General features: G+C 34.5%; 1 protein-coding gene across 2 annotated transcripts in view; it reads right to left on the bottom strand.

The window, feature by feature from the left end:
* Positions 1–18,263, bottom strand: part of pdlim2 (PDZ and LIM domain 2 (mystique)) — an 82,592-nt gene that overhangs the window by 52,762 nt on the left and 11,567 nt on the right. For both annotated transcript variants that reach the window (XM_051117013.1, XM_051117014.1), the window contains exons 2-3: positions 6,982–7,113; positions 1,771–1,922 (exon numbers count right to left, since the gene is read on the bottom strand). In XM_051117013.1, coding sequence (XP_050972970.1) covers positions 1,771–1,922; positions 6,982–7,077 — 248 coding nt within the window. In that variant the 5' untranslated portion in view covers positions 7,078–7,113. The remainder of the gene's footprint in view (positions 1–1,770; positions 1,923–6,981; positions 7,114–18,263) is intronic.

Genomic DNA, 18,263 nt, shown 5'->3' with positions numbered 1-18,263 from the left:
GAAATGTTTTCCTCTAAAAACAATCTCTTTATGACTAAAGAAGTCAATAGAGATCGCTTTTTAAAAACAATAACAAATACAAACCAAACGCTATGAAGGAGAGTGGAACGATGGGAAATGTTTTTTTTTTTTGTATTGAATTCACAAATCATGTTCATGGAAGAGGTAATAATTTAAATTGTTTTAATTACCTATACCTTCCAGTTATTCAAACTGTGAATAAACTATACAGAGAAAGCAAGCAAAGAACATTTACATTGTCAAAGAATATTACTTCAGTTCACTTGAGTTTAATGCGAGTTTAAGCGCTCTCAAAAAAACTCTCCCCTTATAATCAGTAAAGCTGTCTATACACCGTTCAATGAATGAATCTCTTACTTATATCATGCAGTCAAACCAAAAATCAAACCAAAAGACACAAGATATAATTTTAGATATTTTTTTACTAGTTGGTGCAGGACACTATATAGCAAAATTAAGTAAACTGTGACATATTATACCCAAAAAGTCTTTATACAGAGGACTACCAGTAAAACTGATGTTTTGTTACATATCTTTCTATCAAAGTTATCTGACATTATCAAGATGAATTTGTTCCGACACAGTTTAACTTTGAGTTCTTGTCATATTTTATCACCATTGTCTACATAGCAAATAAGCTGTGATAATCTGAGAAATGTTGAAGGTGTCCGCATAAATTTTGGTCTGACCTCAGACTCACCCTAAATCAACTGTAACAGTCCTACCTCCATTGTTTCGATGCCGGAGCAGCGATGTAAGTTAGACAAGAATATCTGAGATTGAGCAATTGAGGTGTTGTGTTGCTGGATGTAATAATGAACATAGTGGTCGTCATTTACTCCCGACATCTGAGCCGCTGAAGATGCAGTGAATTACGTTTGTTTGTGAAGGGAATGCGGCTCCCAATTTACATATATCCATCTATGTTCATGTGAATCATGCGTGATCTAGCTTCACTTACAGCAGAAGTGAGTATAAGGTTTTTTTTTCATGAATCTTTGCAATCGCCTTTCCTAATAATGTGCTAGTTAGTAAGTTTGGCGGTTAAATGCGGCCAAAGTAAACAGGCTCGTCACTCCACAAAGAGAAGAGAGGGGCGGCGCAAGCAGAGCTCATTAACATTTAAAGCAACCTCGACCAGAACAGGATGATTTTTGCAGAGCTGATTTTGGCAAGGCAAAAAAGGTGTTTACACTACGATTGAGAAATTTTAAGCATGTTATAGGCTTTTCATTAAGAACCCTAAAGAATCATATCAACTTGTGGAAAATGGGCATCTGATGACCCCTTTAAGACACAACCGACAATTTAAGACAATGCTTGCCAAGACAAATATTTTGACATAATTTTGTGTATATGTATCAACTGAAGCACAAGAACATACGAAAGAGAAATCAATTCTGGCTTTACATCTTTATTAAAAAACTTCACGTCAGATGTTACTGTTGGTTTGAAATGTGTTATTTATATGTGAGTCTGTCAGATAGTTTTGGGGATTTCGGTATTTCTCCCGCAGCAGATAGTTCAGAAATGGCTTAGCAAAAATGCCTACCTGGAGGCATTGCAAATATGGCCACAAAGTGAACTGACTTTCCTTAGAAGTGATGTTTTCAATTTGAGTGAAAAATTGAAAAAAAAAGTAAAAACCTTCTTGTATTTCATGACCATTACTGTCATTTTAGACCAGTACTAATGCATCCACCTCTCAAAGAAAAACTACGTAGATAACGAAAACAGAGAGACCCTCACCGTTCTACAAGAAGCTGCAGCTGTGTTTTGCAGCTCTTGATTTTGTTTTGTGCCTCTACATTCAGCATCTCGACAGTATTAAGTCCATTAATCTCCAAGATGATGTCTCCAGGCTGAAGACCGACTGTCTCTGCTTTACTGCCAGTGTTCACCTAAAAAAAAAAAAAAATTCAACCAGTCAGTCAATGTATTTATTTTATTATTTGCTACTTCAAGATAAGATTTGGTTTTCTGCAATGTATTGAAAATTGTTTTACCAATTGTTCGGTTTTAAACATTACATAGCTTGCTAGTGGGGGTGCAACGATACATGTATTTGTACCGAACCATCATGGTACGGGCATCTCGGTTTGGTGCATGAGGCCTTACAACGCATACAGGCAATTCACCCTCAATCCAGAAGGGGTTGCACACTTGAAAACAAAGCCCACTAGACAGTGACCATGTGCTGATTCTGAACGCGTCTCTCACAAAGGAGTATACTTTAAAGGCTTGCGCACTCAACTGTCTGCGAAATAGAGCTTTGTGCTCTTGTATCCTACCTCTCTCATACGGCACAAATCCAAATATTCCATATTTGCAAAGTATCCAAATGCTAAACTATTATGTAAATTATAGACTTTGTACTTCAGTCGCTTTCTAACGGTGACACAGTGAGGCGATCACACTGATGTTTGGTTCACTGCGTTTTATTTTGATAAAGTACCAGCTGCGCTGTCAAGTTAGCAATGCTAGAATCCTGGAACTGATATGTTTTGTGTTTGTGTGCACCGGCGCGATTACTTCAACTTTCCTCATACCAGCAAAATCGACTTAAATAACAAATAGGATGTCGCTTTCTGCCATTTGAGTTTCCTTTCTGTCACAAAACTGAGCTGAAACTCAGCAAATATAGGCTATGTTACTTGTCGCACAGTTTTTCCCACTTGTCTATCAGTTGACTAAATTAAATATATATTTCAAGTATTCCTTGTATGTATGTATGTATGTACTTACTGTACTGTATGTATAACATTAATTTGATGTAATATGTAGTATTTTCACATGTAGGTGGAATTTTTTTTTAATTTGTACTACTGTCTGTTCAAAATAAATGAAAAGAAACTTAGTATAGTAGATTTGTTTTTTTTGTTTTTTTCTGTTGTACCAAAATCGTATCGAACCGTGACATCCGCTTGAACTATTAGCAATGTTTTTAAATCGCCTATATTTACTCTGACTTGTTTTACAGAGTGCAAATATAACTGCCACATATGACTGTTTCTAAACAGGTTCTCTGAACAGGTCTCAACTGTCATTTGGTTGAAAAGTCCCACCCCCAAAATCTACCACTGGTTGAGTCAATGTTGCTGTGTCAAACAGAGCAATGTTTTAATCACACCACAGCCTTTTAATTTTTTAAGCATCAACCAATGGCTTACTTATATCAGTGTTAAAGTTGGCAGAAATCTTAAAAACATCTTGACAAGGGCTGCTGTTAGTTGAGCAAAGCTTAGAATCCCCTCAAGACTCAACAGTCAATAAGGCCACAACCTCATTAGTAGGAGAAGAGGAAAGCAACACCTCAGCTCAATTCAAAACACCCAAACAACCCGGCACAGAGAGGCCTTGCAGACTGCCACTCAGCTGTTGTTGTTGTTGTTGATGTTAACTGAAAGCAGAGGGGCAGAGGTGCCATGTTTGAGGACCTGCTCGAGTGCCAATTAACTGTTGCTACAGAGACGCACAATGGAGCGCGTCTCATGTAATCAGAGTAAGCCTCGCTTCACACGGAGCGTGACTATCCTTTCCCTCCGTGTGGACCAGACCTGAGAAACAGATGAGCGCTTTCCCTCACACTTTACTCAGAGAATTTAAATTATGCAATAACTCTCAGTGGCGTCAGGTATTTTTATAGGAATATCTAGGTAGGTTTCGGAAGACAGCGTCTGAGGTTTGTCTCACGCAACAGTGTCAAAACGTACGTAAAAACCTTGAGGAATCAGGGGGTGAGTTCAGACAAAGGCAATAAAAAGAGTGGAGCTCAAGATTTGTGCCCATGCCAAACTCCTGCTATTACACTCTGACCTGTCTCTCCATTAAGCCCTTTGGAGCCCTCTTAAAAAAAACACCCCGTGCTGTTCTATTCTGTATTTCTTACAACCCCTCTCAATACCAAAGGTCTCCTGCACTGCATGGACACCGTTAGGCACTCATTCTCTTCACATACTGGCTGTTGAGGGCTCAACACAAGCCTAGAGGACTGAGACAGTGAAGTCCTTAAAGGGATAGTTCACCAAAACATGAAAATTCTGTCATTAATTACTCACCCTCAGGTCATTCCAAACCTGTAAGACCTTCGTTCATCTCCAGAACACAAATTAAGATATTTTTGACAAAATCTGAGAGCTCTTTGACCATACATAGACAGCAACACAACTGACACGTTCCATGCCCAGAAAGGTAGTCCATGTGACATCAGTGGTTCACAACCTTAATTTTATAAAACTATGAGAGTATTTTTGTGCTTTATTCAACAATCCCTTCCACGTCAGTCTTCGATGCATGCTCATGTGGACTCTCTTAATGATGTCCTTACTACTTTTCTGGGTCTTGAATGTGTCAGTTGCATCAAAAATATCTTAAGTTGTGTTACAAAGATGAACCAAGGTCTTATGGGTTTGGAATGAAATGAGGGTGAGCAATTAATGACAAAATTTAAACTATCCCTTTACAGGGTAGTTTTCACAAAAATAAAAATTGCGTGAAGAAAACACATCTGAGCTTACATTTAGCATGTTTTATGTGCTAAATGTACAGTTGTGGTCAAAAGTTTACATACATCTTGTAGAATCTGCAAAAATGTTAATTATTTTACCAAAATAGTAGGGATTTGAAGATCATGGTAAATTTAACTTATTTTGTCTTCTGGGAAACATGTAAGCATTTACTGTAGCTTCTGGAGGGTAATACTAAATTTAAAAAAATATGATATTTAGGCACAATAAGAAAAATGTACACATCTTCATTCTATTCAAAAGTTTACACCCCTGGCTCTTAATGCATCATTTTTCCTTCTGGAGCATCAGTGAGCGTTTGAACCTTGTGTAATAGTTGCCTTAATGTGAAAAGATGGATGTCAAATCATGCAGTCATTGTTGGAAAGGGCTCAAATACACAAAGATGCTGAAAAACCAAATAATTTGTGGGACCTAAAGGATTTTTCTGAAGAACAGCAGGCAGTTGATCTGTTCAGGACAAACAAGGGACTCGTGAACAACTATCACTAAAAAAATGAAGTATTAAGAATCAAGTGTATATAAACTTTTGAATGGGGTCATTTTTATAAAGTCAACTTTCATTTTCTCTTGTGGACTTTATGTAAACGCCTTTTATGTGAAATATCTTACTCAGCTCAGTGTACTAAAAAAAAAACATGCATTTTGTATGATCCCTCTCATTTTGATCAAATAATTAACATTTTGCAGATTCTGCAAGGTGTATGTAAACATTTGACCTCAATGTTTGTGTGTAAATAAAAGACTAAATTACATCTGTTCATCAAATAAAGCAACCAGGCCTCTTCAGAAGACCTGGTTTTTATACAATGTCTCTATGAACATTTTGAAGCATCAAAAGATTTGTATTTTCAATGGAGGAACAGAAATCTCTCAGGTTTTTATAAAAAAATATCTTCAGCTGTGTTTTGAAGATAAAACTTTTATGGGTTTGGAACGACATGAGGGTGAGTAAATGTTCATTTCTTAGTGAACCATCCCTTTAATAGTGCATTTGAAACAGTACGGTAATGGGAAACAATAAGGATAATGGGAGTCATAAATTTTTAAGTGTTAGTGTTCTAAAGCGGTTTAGTTTTAAATCCAATGGAATTCTGGACTACAACGCAGATGTGACCAGGATCTAAAAGGAAAGGTTGCATTAGCTGCCTTTAATTAGAAACACTGTGGTGTATTTCTGGATCACAACATGGAATTAGTTTTCATGAAATGAACTTTACTTTTTTTTTTTTTTTTTTTTTTTTTTTTTAAGTTGAGAGGAAGTGTTTTGGTTCAATTTGAAAATTGTCCCAAAGCCCATGAAAAACAAAAATAAATGGGTTCCAGACTAGGTGGCAGAAGTACAGCAGATTCTGAACTTCTCATCTGAAAAACAATATTTCACAACTGCCAGTGTCGAAAGCTTTAACTGCAAAAAAAGTAATGGATTAACTTATTCTGAGAGACCAGATTCAAGCTCAACATACTCAACATGTGTTTGTTTGTTTATAGGTCACGCCAAAACAAAATTAATGACTTGATTCAACAATTTCTTCTCTTTCATGTCAGTCCATCAGAAGAAATTGCTGAATGAAGTCATTATTTGTGTTTTCTTCATGCACAAAGTATTCTCATAGCTTCATAAAATTAAGGTTGAACCACTGATGTCACATGGACTATTTTAACGTCTTTACTACCTTTCTGGGTCTTGAACGTGTCAGTTACATTGCTGTCTACGCAGGGTCAGAAATCTTGGGGATTTCATCAAAAATATCTTAATTTGTGTTCTGATCTGAAGAAGAATGAAGGTCTTACAGGTTTGGAACAACATGAGGGTGAGTAATTAATAACAGCATTTTCATTTTTTGGTTTATTCCGGAGTAGCCCATTTATGGTCCCAGTGACTTTCAAAATGTTTTTCCACCAACCACAAGACAGATTTTGTGAAGTTTATTGGGGTGTATGACGGAAAAAGTTACTTGGATGCTTACAAGTTGTTGGCGATAATCATTTGTGTGAGTTTGAGATTTTTGTTTCTTATTAGATCTGTGATTATGTTTGGTTTTGTCATATTCCAAGGGGAACCCAATGATTCATGCTGTGCCTAAGCCTTTTACTCACTGCATAATGACTGTATTTTCCATTATTCTAAAAAAAAGAAATGGAGAATACCTGTAAGGAAAACGAAGTAAAAAAAAACAATGGCTTGACCATCTACAATGCAATACAATAACCAGGAACTTCCTCTTTAATTACACAGGTCTTGTTTGGTTGAAGTAGTCAAGGAGACAGAAAGCAAAACAGGTAGACACAAGTGATTAATGTGAGAAGTAAGACATTATTAAGCGTTTAGGTATGAGCCCTCATTGCTTTAATCACTGATGCAAGAAAAACAAGGAGATAAAACATGTTCTGGATTGATAGTTTGGTCAACTCAGCAGAGATGAAACATTACCTTGGAAATTGTTATGGCCTTCTTAAAGTCTCGCCCTCCAGAAATTCTGAATCCCCATGGGGACGGGCCAAACAGGTTCACTGTAAACGGCATCATCTGACCACAGGCTGCTGCCCAATGCTCTCAGGAGTGCTGTGGGAGGAAAAAAACGGAGTGTGAGAAGAGAGGTAAAAAAAAAAAAAAAAAAAAAAAAAAAAAAAAAAGGGGGAAAACCCACAGATGGAGAAAGACTCGGTCAAGTTTAATTTGACATCAAGTTGAAATACCGCAGATGTGTCTCATAGTTTCCACATCTCTAAGCCACTGGCTGCTGTTGAAAGGTAAACTGCCTTCACCTGTTCTTCAGAACACCTTTCATCCTATTCCACATGACTGCAGCTCAATACCACCGACACACAAAGATACTGTAACAAGCAGGAATCACAGAGAGGTGCCACATGACTGACATTCCTGGAGTTTGTTTTTAAAGCTGCAGCACCCATAAGGAGAGCAAGAAACCACTTTAGATACTTAACCCAAAAAATGCAGTTTAACATCAATATTAATGATTAAAATTAGTGAAAAGGGCAAAACGGATTTTATATTAGAACAGTGGAGCCACTGTGATCAAAAAGTGTAGAATTCTAGAATTCTAGAAGTCAGTTTAGAATTTGTAACTTAAATGAAATGGATTATATCCAATGATCCAAGTAAGTTGTTTGCAGAAATGAATCAAATGCTTTTAAAATAAGTATTAAAATATTTAAAAATGGCTTTTATGACAATATTTACAATTCTTGTCATTTAAAGAAGTTCATTTCCAGAACAAAAATGTATGCCAAAAATGTTCATGTTTTTCTTTCTTCAGTTGTAAAGAAACTGTTTGAGGAAACTTTTGAGGAAAACATTTCAAGATTTCTATCTATATAGTGAACTTCTATGGTGCCCGCAAGTTTGAACTTCCAAAATACAGTTTAAATGCAGCTTCAAACTCTAAACGATCCCAGCAAAGGAAGAATGGTCTTATCTAGCGAAATGATCGGTTATTAAGACAATTTATATACTTTTTAACGTTAAATGCTCGCTTGTCCAACTCTGCGTGAACACTGTGTATTCCGGTTCAAGACAGTTAGGGTAGGCAGAAAAACTAATTTTCAAAACTGTCCTACATCACTGTTTTGCCTTTTTTTTTTTTTGTAAAGGGTGTTTGATCTTCTTTGCATATTGACTTTGTAAACACTGGGTCGGTACTTCTGCAGCAATGCGGGACAATTTTGAAGTTGGAGAAGAAAATGAGATTGTTTTTCAACATACCATAACTGTCTTGAACCGGAATACACAGAGTTCACGCAGAGCTAGACAAAACTCAGGGCATCATTGAAGTCCACTATATGGAGAGAAATCCTGAAATGTTTTCCTCAAAAAAAAACAATTTTTTTTTTACGACTGAACAAAGACAGACATGAACGTCTTGGTTGACAAGAGGGCGAGTACATTATCTGTAAATGTTTGATCTGGAAGTGAACTTTTCCTTTAATAGCAACAGCTATCAAATATTTTAAATAAATAAATAAATACAAATACCCAGCCATAGCAAAGATCTTAGTAATCTTGGACATTCATCTAATGATGAGCTCTTTGGAGCCATGATGGTTCACTGTACCCACTTCAAATGCACTGAACCTCATTGAGACCATGGTAGACAGTGGTGCAAACATTTATTACTAACATATGTGCAGTTGAGAAATGTCCTGACAGCGTGGGCTCCTGACAGTAAGAAGACCGTGTAGAAGACCCTAGAGTTTACAGAGACATCTGCTCCATACAAGAACCAAGCAAAACCACGACTAAGACCACCACAGGATTTAGTAGTCAGGCATCACATCTTGCTTTTCAGGCAAACTTTGAGGCCAAAATAAAGACATGATTTTATAGTTCAAGCCCCTGACAGGTTCATACTTTAAATGGCCCCATTATGCCATTTTTAAGTTTCCAATTGGTTTACATGCATGCAAGGTTAAACAGTGCTTTTTTTTTCAAAATGTGCATTTAACATCACCTCATTTTCTAGCGATTCTCAAATGATTTGTTTGAAGCAGTTCAAAGATTCAGTCTTTTTAAACTGCTTCTTTCCGTGATCCTACTCTGCTCTGATTGGTCAGATGGCCCAGTCTGTTGTGATTGGTCTACCACATACAGCGCTTGTCAGTCATAGTCCCATATTATGAATGCTCATTAGAAAATATAAACATCTATTATTTATCATACTTACAGGCTGTGATTCAGTGAAGCCAGCTGGTTCAAATAAACTGGGTACTAAACCATCTTTTAAGAGCAAGCGATTTGTGAATCCCGCATTGAACTCACCGAGATTAGAAAAGCAGTTGCTCATTTAGGCTGTTCAGAGTCGATTCTTTATTTTGGAAGACAATAACTTCATTTATTCTGCACTTTTGGCTTTATAACTTTGCAGATTGTTTCCATTTACATACAGCTACATTAGACACTGCAAGGCAGGCAATATTCAAAATGGCATAATAGGGCACTTTAAAACTTCACGTTGAAAGAGTTCTTGTGCATCATTTCCCAATCTTTTACCCAGTCTTTTACTCAAAACGTTTAAAAAAAAACAAAAAAAACAACATGCATTACAAGTTTTTGAACAGTAAAATATTTTTCTGCTCACCAAGCCTACATTTATTTGATCCAAAGTACAGCAAAAACATACATAAATATTTTTAAGATTTAAAACAACTGCTTTCTATTTGAATATATTTAAAAATTTATTCCTGTGATTTCAAAGCTGAATTTTAGCATCATTACTCCAGTCACATGATCCTTCAGATATTACTCTAATATTCTGATTTGCTGCTTAAAACAAACAAACAAACAAACCAAAAAAAAAAAAAAAAAAAAAAAAAACACACAGTATTATTATTATTATTGTTGTTGTTGTTGGAAACAGCTGAGTAGGTTTCTTTGATGAATAGAAAGTTAAGAAAAACAGCATTTATCTGAAATAGAAATCTTTTGTAACATTATAAATGTCTTTATCATCACTTTTGATTAGTTTAAAGCATCTTGCTAAATAAAAGTATTCATTTTTATAATTTAAAGCTTTTGAATGGTAGTGTGTTAATGTTAATGCTTTTTATTTCAGATAAATGCTGATCTTTAGATTAAGAAATCCTGAAAAAAAAAGTAGTACTAAGCTGTTTTAAATATGGATAATAATGATAATAATAAAAAAAAGTTTCTTGAACAGCAAATCAGCATATTAGAATGATTTCTGAAGGATCATGTGACACTGAAGACTGGAGTAATGATGCTGAAAATGTAGCTTTGATCACTGGAATAAATTACATTTTAAAAGATATTCAAATAGAAAACAGCTGTTTTAAACAGTAAAACATTTTCAAAATTGTACCATTTTTGCTGTTCTTTGGATCAAATAAATGGTGAGCAGAACTTTAGAAATATTAAAAATCTTTTGATTGGCAGTGCATCCAGTTATCCAAAAACTTAAAAGCCAACAAAAAATACAAAAATTCAAGTACACATATGCAACACATCACTTAAGTAAGTCTATCTGTGACACAAATGTTCCTTAAAACTACTTAGAGCAAATTGTGGAAGAAATGGGTTCCAAACGCCCACGACTTATTTTCTTCCATGGCACTTAAAAGGTATAAATTACGTGTACAGCCAAGACTGTGCTGGTCGCTTTAACACGTAATTACGATAAATAGAGACTGAACATTTCAACCATCAAAAAGGACACAAATGCCCCAAAATTTAATAAAAGTGATCCATATGACTTGTGTGTTATGTTCCCAGCCTTATGAAATCATACTGTACAGCTTACTAAGAGCTGTGTGTATAAAAACAAAATGCTTCAGTAGACTTTCTGAAGCTGAAAAGCTTTAGTCACCATTTATTGTAATTGCATGAAAAAAAAAGAGCGACTGGTGCATCATTTAAACGGCAATGCAAATGAGGCGACTACCATGGGGAGTGCAAACAGTGATCTGTTGCCTAATACATCTGAATACGCGTTTTAACCCATGTGAGTGTTAATGTAGCTTAAATGATGACAGAATTTTGGGTGTACTGTCCCTTTAAGGATACTGAAGACACCCGTGACACCTTGGCCTGCAGCAGCTTTGTACAAATCTTACCAACTATTTACCTGACAGCTAAAACATGTCTGGACTCTGTGATGGAAAAACAAAGACTGTTCAAAAAATGAAGACTGTTCGCTGTTAGGATCAAGTGACGTTTGAGAGCCGGCTTTGTTGTTAGTCAGCACATGGGCTCTGGAATGTGATCCGTGATGTTTTATAGCTGCTGTAAATATCTCAGATTGGGAATACGCCATAGAACTACACTACTGTTCTCGGGTGTGGACGTTTGTTTTTCCTCCGATACTGAACTGAGGTTTACAGCCTTTATCCCTCCCTGTCGGCCTGCTCACTTACCCTGATTTGACCTTTGATAGTCTCAATATTCTTATGCAACCATGAAAAAAATAAAGACACGGTTTACGTCTAATCAAAAGACTCCAGTCATTCAAGGGCTGGTCCATCATAATCTTAAATTATCAGAACTATTTTCAGTCATACACTATACAAACCTATAACAAAGTCCTTTGGGAGGGGAAAAAAAAACAAGCATAGGATGTATTGCACATTAGGGCGGTGAAACAAACCAAGTCATTTAATTCCATTGTCATTTTTAGCTGGTAATTCTATTGAAACTGTTTTGCATGTTACACAGACATGGGGCAATTTTGCTGACTTATTTGCCATCTAATGCCAACCTAAAATAAATAGTAAACACTTTTATAACACCGTTACTGTCAATGTAACCTTCAGCTTGTTAATTTTACTTGCATTTAAACTAATTCGTTTTTTTATTTATTTAGACAAAATCATATTTTAATGAGTGAACTTTAATATTAATTTATCTTTTATCTGGTACGTTATAATGTTATGCCTAAAATGACTTGTATTTAAACTAATTTTAGTTTATTTTACAATTAGACAAAATAACCCATAATTATAATATGAATATTAATTTCGTACTGTAAACACCTTTTGCCTAAATTGACTTGTATTTAAACTAATTTTAGTTTATTTTAAAATATATTTTTATCTTAAAATTAGACAAAATAGTGTAGAAATATGAAAATTTGTTTTTCATACTGATGGTTATTTTTATGTTATTTATTTATTTTCCTAAAATGACTTGTATTCATTGTATTTTTTATTTTAAAATTAGGTAAAATAGTATAGAATTTGAATATGAATTAATTTTTTTCACACTGTAAATTACATATTTTTTTGCCTAAATGGTCTTGTATTTAAACAAATTTTAGTTTATTTTAAAACTAGACAAACTAGTATAAAACTTATATGAATATTACTTTTCACACTGTAAATTTTATTTTTTGCCTAAAATGACTTGTATTGAAACTAATTTTAGTTTTTTATTTTAAAATTAGGCAAAAAGTATAGAATTTTAATATGAATATTAATTTTTCATACTGTAAATATTATATTTTTTGCCTAAATTTACTTGTATTTAAACTAGTTGTAGTTCATCTTAGAATTTTAGACAACAGTATTTTAATATGATAAACTTTAATATCAATTCATTTTTAATACTGTATATTACAATGTCATGCCTAAAATTATTTGTATTTAAACTTGTTTTAGTTATTTTTGACAAATAGTATATCAATTTTAAATGAATATTGGTTTTTCATACTATAAATTATATTTTTGCCTAAAATGACTTTTAAACTCATTTTAGTTTTTTATTTTTAAATCAGACAAAATAGTCTAGAATTTTAATATGAATATTAATTATTCATACTTTTTTTGCCTAAATTTACTTCTATTTAAACTAATTTTAGTTCATTTTACATTTATTTTATGTGATTTAATATGATAAACTTTAATATTAATTCATTTTTCATACTGTACATTACACTGTATATTCATTTCAGTTTTTATTTTAAAATTAGACAAAATAGTATTAACATTTAATATGATTAGAAATTTTTCATACTGTTATTATGTTTTGCCTAAATTAACTTGTATTTAATAATTTGTTTATTTGAAAATTTATTCAGACAAAACAGTATTTTAAAATGAATGAACCATTTTTCATACTGTACATTATAATGTTATGCCTACAATGATTTTATTTAAACTAATTTTAGATTTTTTTAATTAGATAAAATAGTATATAATTTCATATGAATATTCATTTTCATACTGTAAATTAAATTAACCTGTATTTAAACAAATTTTCGTTTTTCATTTACATTAAATTAAATAAGAATTATAATATCAGCCATTAAAATATCTTATCGGCCACAATAATAATATCCTTATTTTGTCACAATCTAAAAGACAACTACTTTCTAAAATATTTGAAACACACCTTACTCACTCTTACATGTACAGCATTCATGCCTAACAATAGCATAAATATCTACTGAAATACATCTCGTGAAACACAAACATCTTAGCATAATCTCTACCAGCTGACACCATTCACACAGCATATAGTGTCATACTGCCCAGCCTTATTACACATTTACAGTACCAACTGTGTTTTGAAAGGACCACATGGCTCATACACCCCTGATAATGATGTAATTAAAGAAAGAATTTAAAGAATCTGGCCATGTAAACACTGGAGATAGGTCAGCGTCTGTGTCATGCTGTCCTGAACTTAATATCAACAGGAGAAAGTGTGTGAAAGCCTGAAATTGGCTCCACACACGGGATAAACATAAACCCGCACGCTCGCATGCACAGTCTCCCCTGCCCAGCGTGACCCAGTTGAGGCTACGGATGTCGCTGCATTCTTGGAGAGTTTGGTCCGGGGGAATGCAAATCTACCCCATCATTAGCTCTCCAGGCAATTAGCAGCCTTAACGATGCCTCTGTTCGGGAGGATCTCTCTTAATTACTGCGGCCTCTAGAGAGACAGGCTGCTCTGCGCTGTTGTTGAGCTTTTTATATAATCACAGAGGAGGCGGCGGCTACATTTCCCTCCCCTCAGAACCTCAATTAATCCAACATGTTAGCGAGGATCCCGGCTGCTCTCATTTGCATCAGCCCAACACAACGTTACATGCTTCACACAGAATCACTGCAATTCTGTGTTCTGTGTCTCTGATTGTAGGGAGAAATTTTGCAGAACTGATCTGAATATGGTATTTAAGCAATAAGAAATTGGAGTCCATGCCATTGAGTGCCTTGTTTAAAGTGCTCCTATTATGCCTTTTCTTCACCTATCAAACACAAACTATCATTGCATGATAAATAAAGTTATTGTCTATCAACAAAAAGAGAAAAAAAGAGTCGGCTCACAATCGCCTGAAGGAGTTGTGAGGAATTTCGAATCTTAAGCCCCGTTCACACTACAAGCGACAGGAGCGACAAAGCGACACGATCCCATTCATTTCAATGGAGAACTGCCGATTTCCGTCAACAAGAGCGACAGCGAGCTACAGCAACCGTTGGCGACCGGATGGGGCGTGTCCAGTGACGCGACAAAGTTCAGAATCCCTTAACTTTATGCAAATGAAGAGCGACTTTCGGGAGCGACAGCCAACAGGAAAGAAAACGGTAGAGCTCATGTGATCAATGGAAAAATATAGGCTCTGCTTCTCATTCGTTTTTTGTTTGTATGTACAGATTTAATTTATATTTATATTATATTTAGTCTTTTGCCTCCAAAATGTTTGAATTTAGCGGCAAGAAACCTGATTCGCTGTCAAGGCGACCAGCAGTGAGAACGCCCACTAGCAACCTCGTCGCCAGCCCCTGGCACTGCTAGTGTGAACGCAGCTTTATTCTGTTACGCTATACGTCACTTTTTAACTGAACAATATCAATTTACAAACTCAAGTGGTGAACACAAATACGCATATGAAAAATATACACTTTTACATAATTAAATCCAGTAATGAATGCATTAAATTAATTAAAAGTGATAGCATTTATAATGAGATGTTTATTTATAATTAAGCAGCACAACCACTTATATTATAAATTATATATTTAATTATATATTCACAACAACATAACATACAAAACACATAGTTTTTACTAATGTAATAATATTTAACAATATTACTGTTTTTACTGCAAAAAAGGCAGCACAACTATTTTAACACTGATAATAAATATATAATAAATATATAAAATATATAATTAACATATATATAAATAATAAATTAAATATAATTATTGGGGCAAATATATATTTTTGGGGTTAAATTCAACTTTAATGTCACAAGAACAAATTACATTTTAAAATATATTAAAAGAAAAAAACAGTCTTTTAATGTAATACAGTTAACAATATTACTGTTTTATTGCACTTTCAGTCTTTCAAAAGCATTTTTTTTTTTAAAAAAGTAAAGTTTTATTCTGCAAGAATGCATTAAATTGAGTGACGATAAAGACACTTATAATGAGATTTTTATTTTAAATGTTTCCAAAAAAATTAGGCAGTAGTATCAGTATATAGAATATACTATCAGGCAGTATATAGAATAAAAATTAATACAACAACAACACAACAATATTATTATTATTATGAATATTATTATTTCTTCATTAAAGTAATTTTATAAATTTTGGGTTTTATTTATTTATTTATTTATTTTGAGCAGCAAATCAGCATATTAGCATGATTTCTGAAGGATTATGTGACACTGAAGATTGGAACAATGGTGCAGAAAATTCAGATTTGCATCATAAGAATAAATTACATTTTAAAATATATTAAAAGAGAAAAGTTTATGTAATAATATTTAATATTATTACTGTTTATACTGCATTTTGAGCCTCCTTTCAAACACACACACACACACACACACACAAAAACAGATCACAAACTTATGAACCGTAGTGAAAGTTGAACCAAAAAAGAAAAACAAACAAACAAACATACAATTAAGTGCACAAAGGTTGGTCATCACCTTTATTTTCTAAAGCAATTTATGCAATAGAGGTCGTTTTAAAGCAGCTTCACAGTATTAAACAGGAAAATGATCTGACAAATACCAAGAAAACCTGTACTGGACAAGACAGCTATTTTCATTTTTAGCACTTGTCCAATTCAAAATAAACAATCAAGAGTTTGGACATGGTTTTGAACCTTTCTCAGTAATTGAAATATTCCGTAATGAAGGGAAGGAAAGGCAGGGAGGGCAGCTTTGCAAGACAAAAATAGACATTGTTCGGCTGACTGGGAAAGTGAAAGTATTTGCGTCTCAAAAATAAAAGGCAGGTTTAGGAGAGTCCATGTTTCCATGTTGACATTTGTTGCCGTTTGCCAAAAGACCATTAGCTCAAGTTCCTTTTGCTTCAGCGAGAGGAAACTTAAGGAGATGCGAGAACGGAAAGCTGGCAAACCAGTGAACCAGCTATGCACATTTAGACACATAGTAACTGCTGTGCTGTGTAATGCTAACTTGCATAGTAACACTGGATAAGCTGATCCTCTTGCTGTTCTTATTAACAAAGTGAAAGGAAACTGTCTGCTAACAACACGCATCAGTCCATGACACAGCTCACAGCTAAGGACTGCCAGGGACTGGTATTACTGGTTTAAACTGACCCTCATCTTGCATGACTACTCATAATGACCAGTCTCATGACATTTTGATTTACAATGAGGCATAATGTTATGATATTACAAGAATAAATCTAAATACCTCAGAACTGAGGAATGGCATGCAAACTATTACAGGAACTAGTTTGAGATGAAAGGCCAGTAATCCAGGATCTAAATGGAATGGGTGGTGTTGATGTGAATGCGTCACGGCTTTAGAAAAGTGATGCACTAAAATAAGTTCCAGACCAATTATAGAATTTAAAATGAAAACCAAAACTAGAGCTGCATGATTCTGGGGAAAAAACAATGATAATAATAATAAATACAAAGTTTGGTGCAGTCAGTGCAAAAAGTCAATATAAGTACGTAGATATGTATGGAAACAAACTTAAAATTCACATGAAAATGCTTTCAATACTTCAAGGTAGTATGTAAGACCTACCTAATGATTAATAGTAGCATAATAGTGAGGACCAGACATTTCCTCCTTTCCTCCTTATAGTTCCAATCCATTTAGTCATTCATCGCACAGTTTAAAGGTATTTTGACCTAAATTGTAATGATTGTAATTTTAGTGCATCCTCAAATCAAAATCATTCTCAAGCTCCAACTATCAACCATTGTCTCTAGGTCTGGACTGTGAGCTACATCATGAGGAAAACAACCTTTTTACACTTACAGCCCAAAATATTCTGAGCAGGAATTGGGTTGAGAGGTTGTCAAAAAAAAACGTTTCACATCCAAGTGAGGGGGTGTTGGTGTCTGTGAAAGAGAGAACGCATAAAGCTGCCTTTTTTGTACGGTACATTGGCACTCGGTTTGAACTTGAGAAGGTCAGAGGATTTCTGAGAAAAGGCTAAAGAGCCAGTGAAACCTGACATGCCAAACATAAGATTTTAGCACCTATCATTACAAAGTAAGTTTGAGTTTTAACTTTCAAAATGCAGTTTCAAAGGGCTCTAAATGATCCGAGGAAAAAGGGTCTTTTCTAGCGTAACGATCGGTTATTTTCTTAAAAAAAAAAAGAAATTCATCGTCTGTGTACTCCGGCTCAAAAAGGTAGAGAATGGCGAAAAACTCCATGTTATTTTCTCCTACAACTTCAGAATCGTCCGACATCATTATACCTTTTTGTCTGTAAACAGCGTTTGACTTACTTTCCTTAGTCCTTGCACGTTCATTTTGTAAACACTGGATCTGTAGTTCCACGTGACCTTTCGACGTGATTCAATAGTGCGTAGCGTCGTGAACGTGCATCCCAGAGCCTGTGCTACACGAGCTTTAGTGCTTAAAAGTATACAATTTTTTATTTTCCAAAAAGGAAACAAAAAAATAATAATTATGACAGATTGTTTTGCTAGATAAGACCCTTCTTCCTTGGCTGGGATCGTTTAGAGCCCTTTGAAGCTTCATTTAAACTACATTTTGGAAGTACAAAATTGGTCCATTATATGGAGAAAAATCCTGAAATGCTTTCCTCAGAAACCCTAATTTCTTCACGACTGAGGACAAGAACATCTTGAATGACCAGGGGGTGAGTAAATAATTTGTAAATTGTTGTTCTAGAAGTGGACTTCTCCTTTAAAGTGCATTGCACTGCATAAATGAGAACCAGATGCAAAATATTGCTCATTTTCCATAAATGTCATGAAAAAAAT

The sequence above is a fragment of the Labeo rohita genome, chromosome 8 (genome assembly GCF_022985175.1).
Source record: "Labeo rohita strain BAU-BD-2019 chromosome 8, IGBB_LRoh.1.0, whole genome shotgun sequence".
Classification (NCBI taxonomy): domain Eukaryota; kingdom Metazoa; phylum Chordata; class Actinopteri; order Cypriniformes; family Cyprinidae; genus Labeo; species Labeo rohita.
Note: the sequence above shows the minus strand (reverse complement) of the source record. Positions and strands in the feature narration are given on the sequence as shown.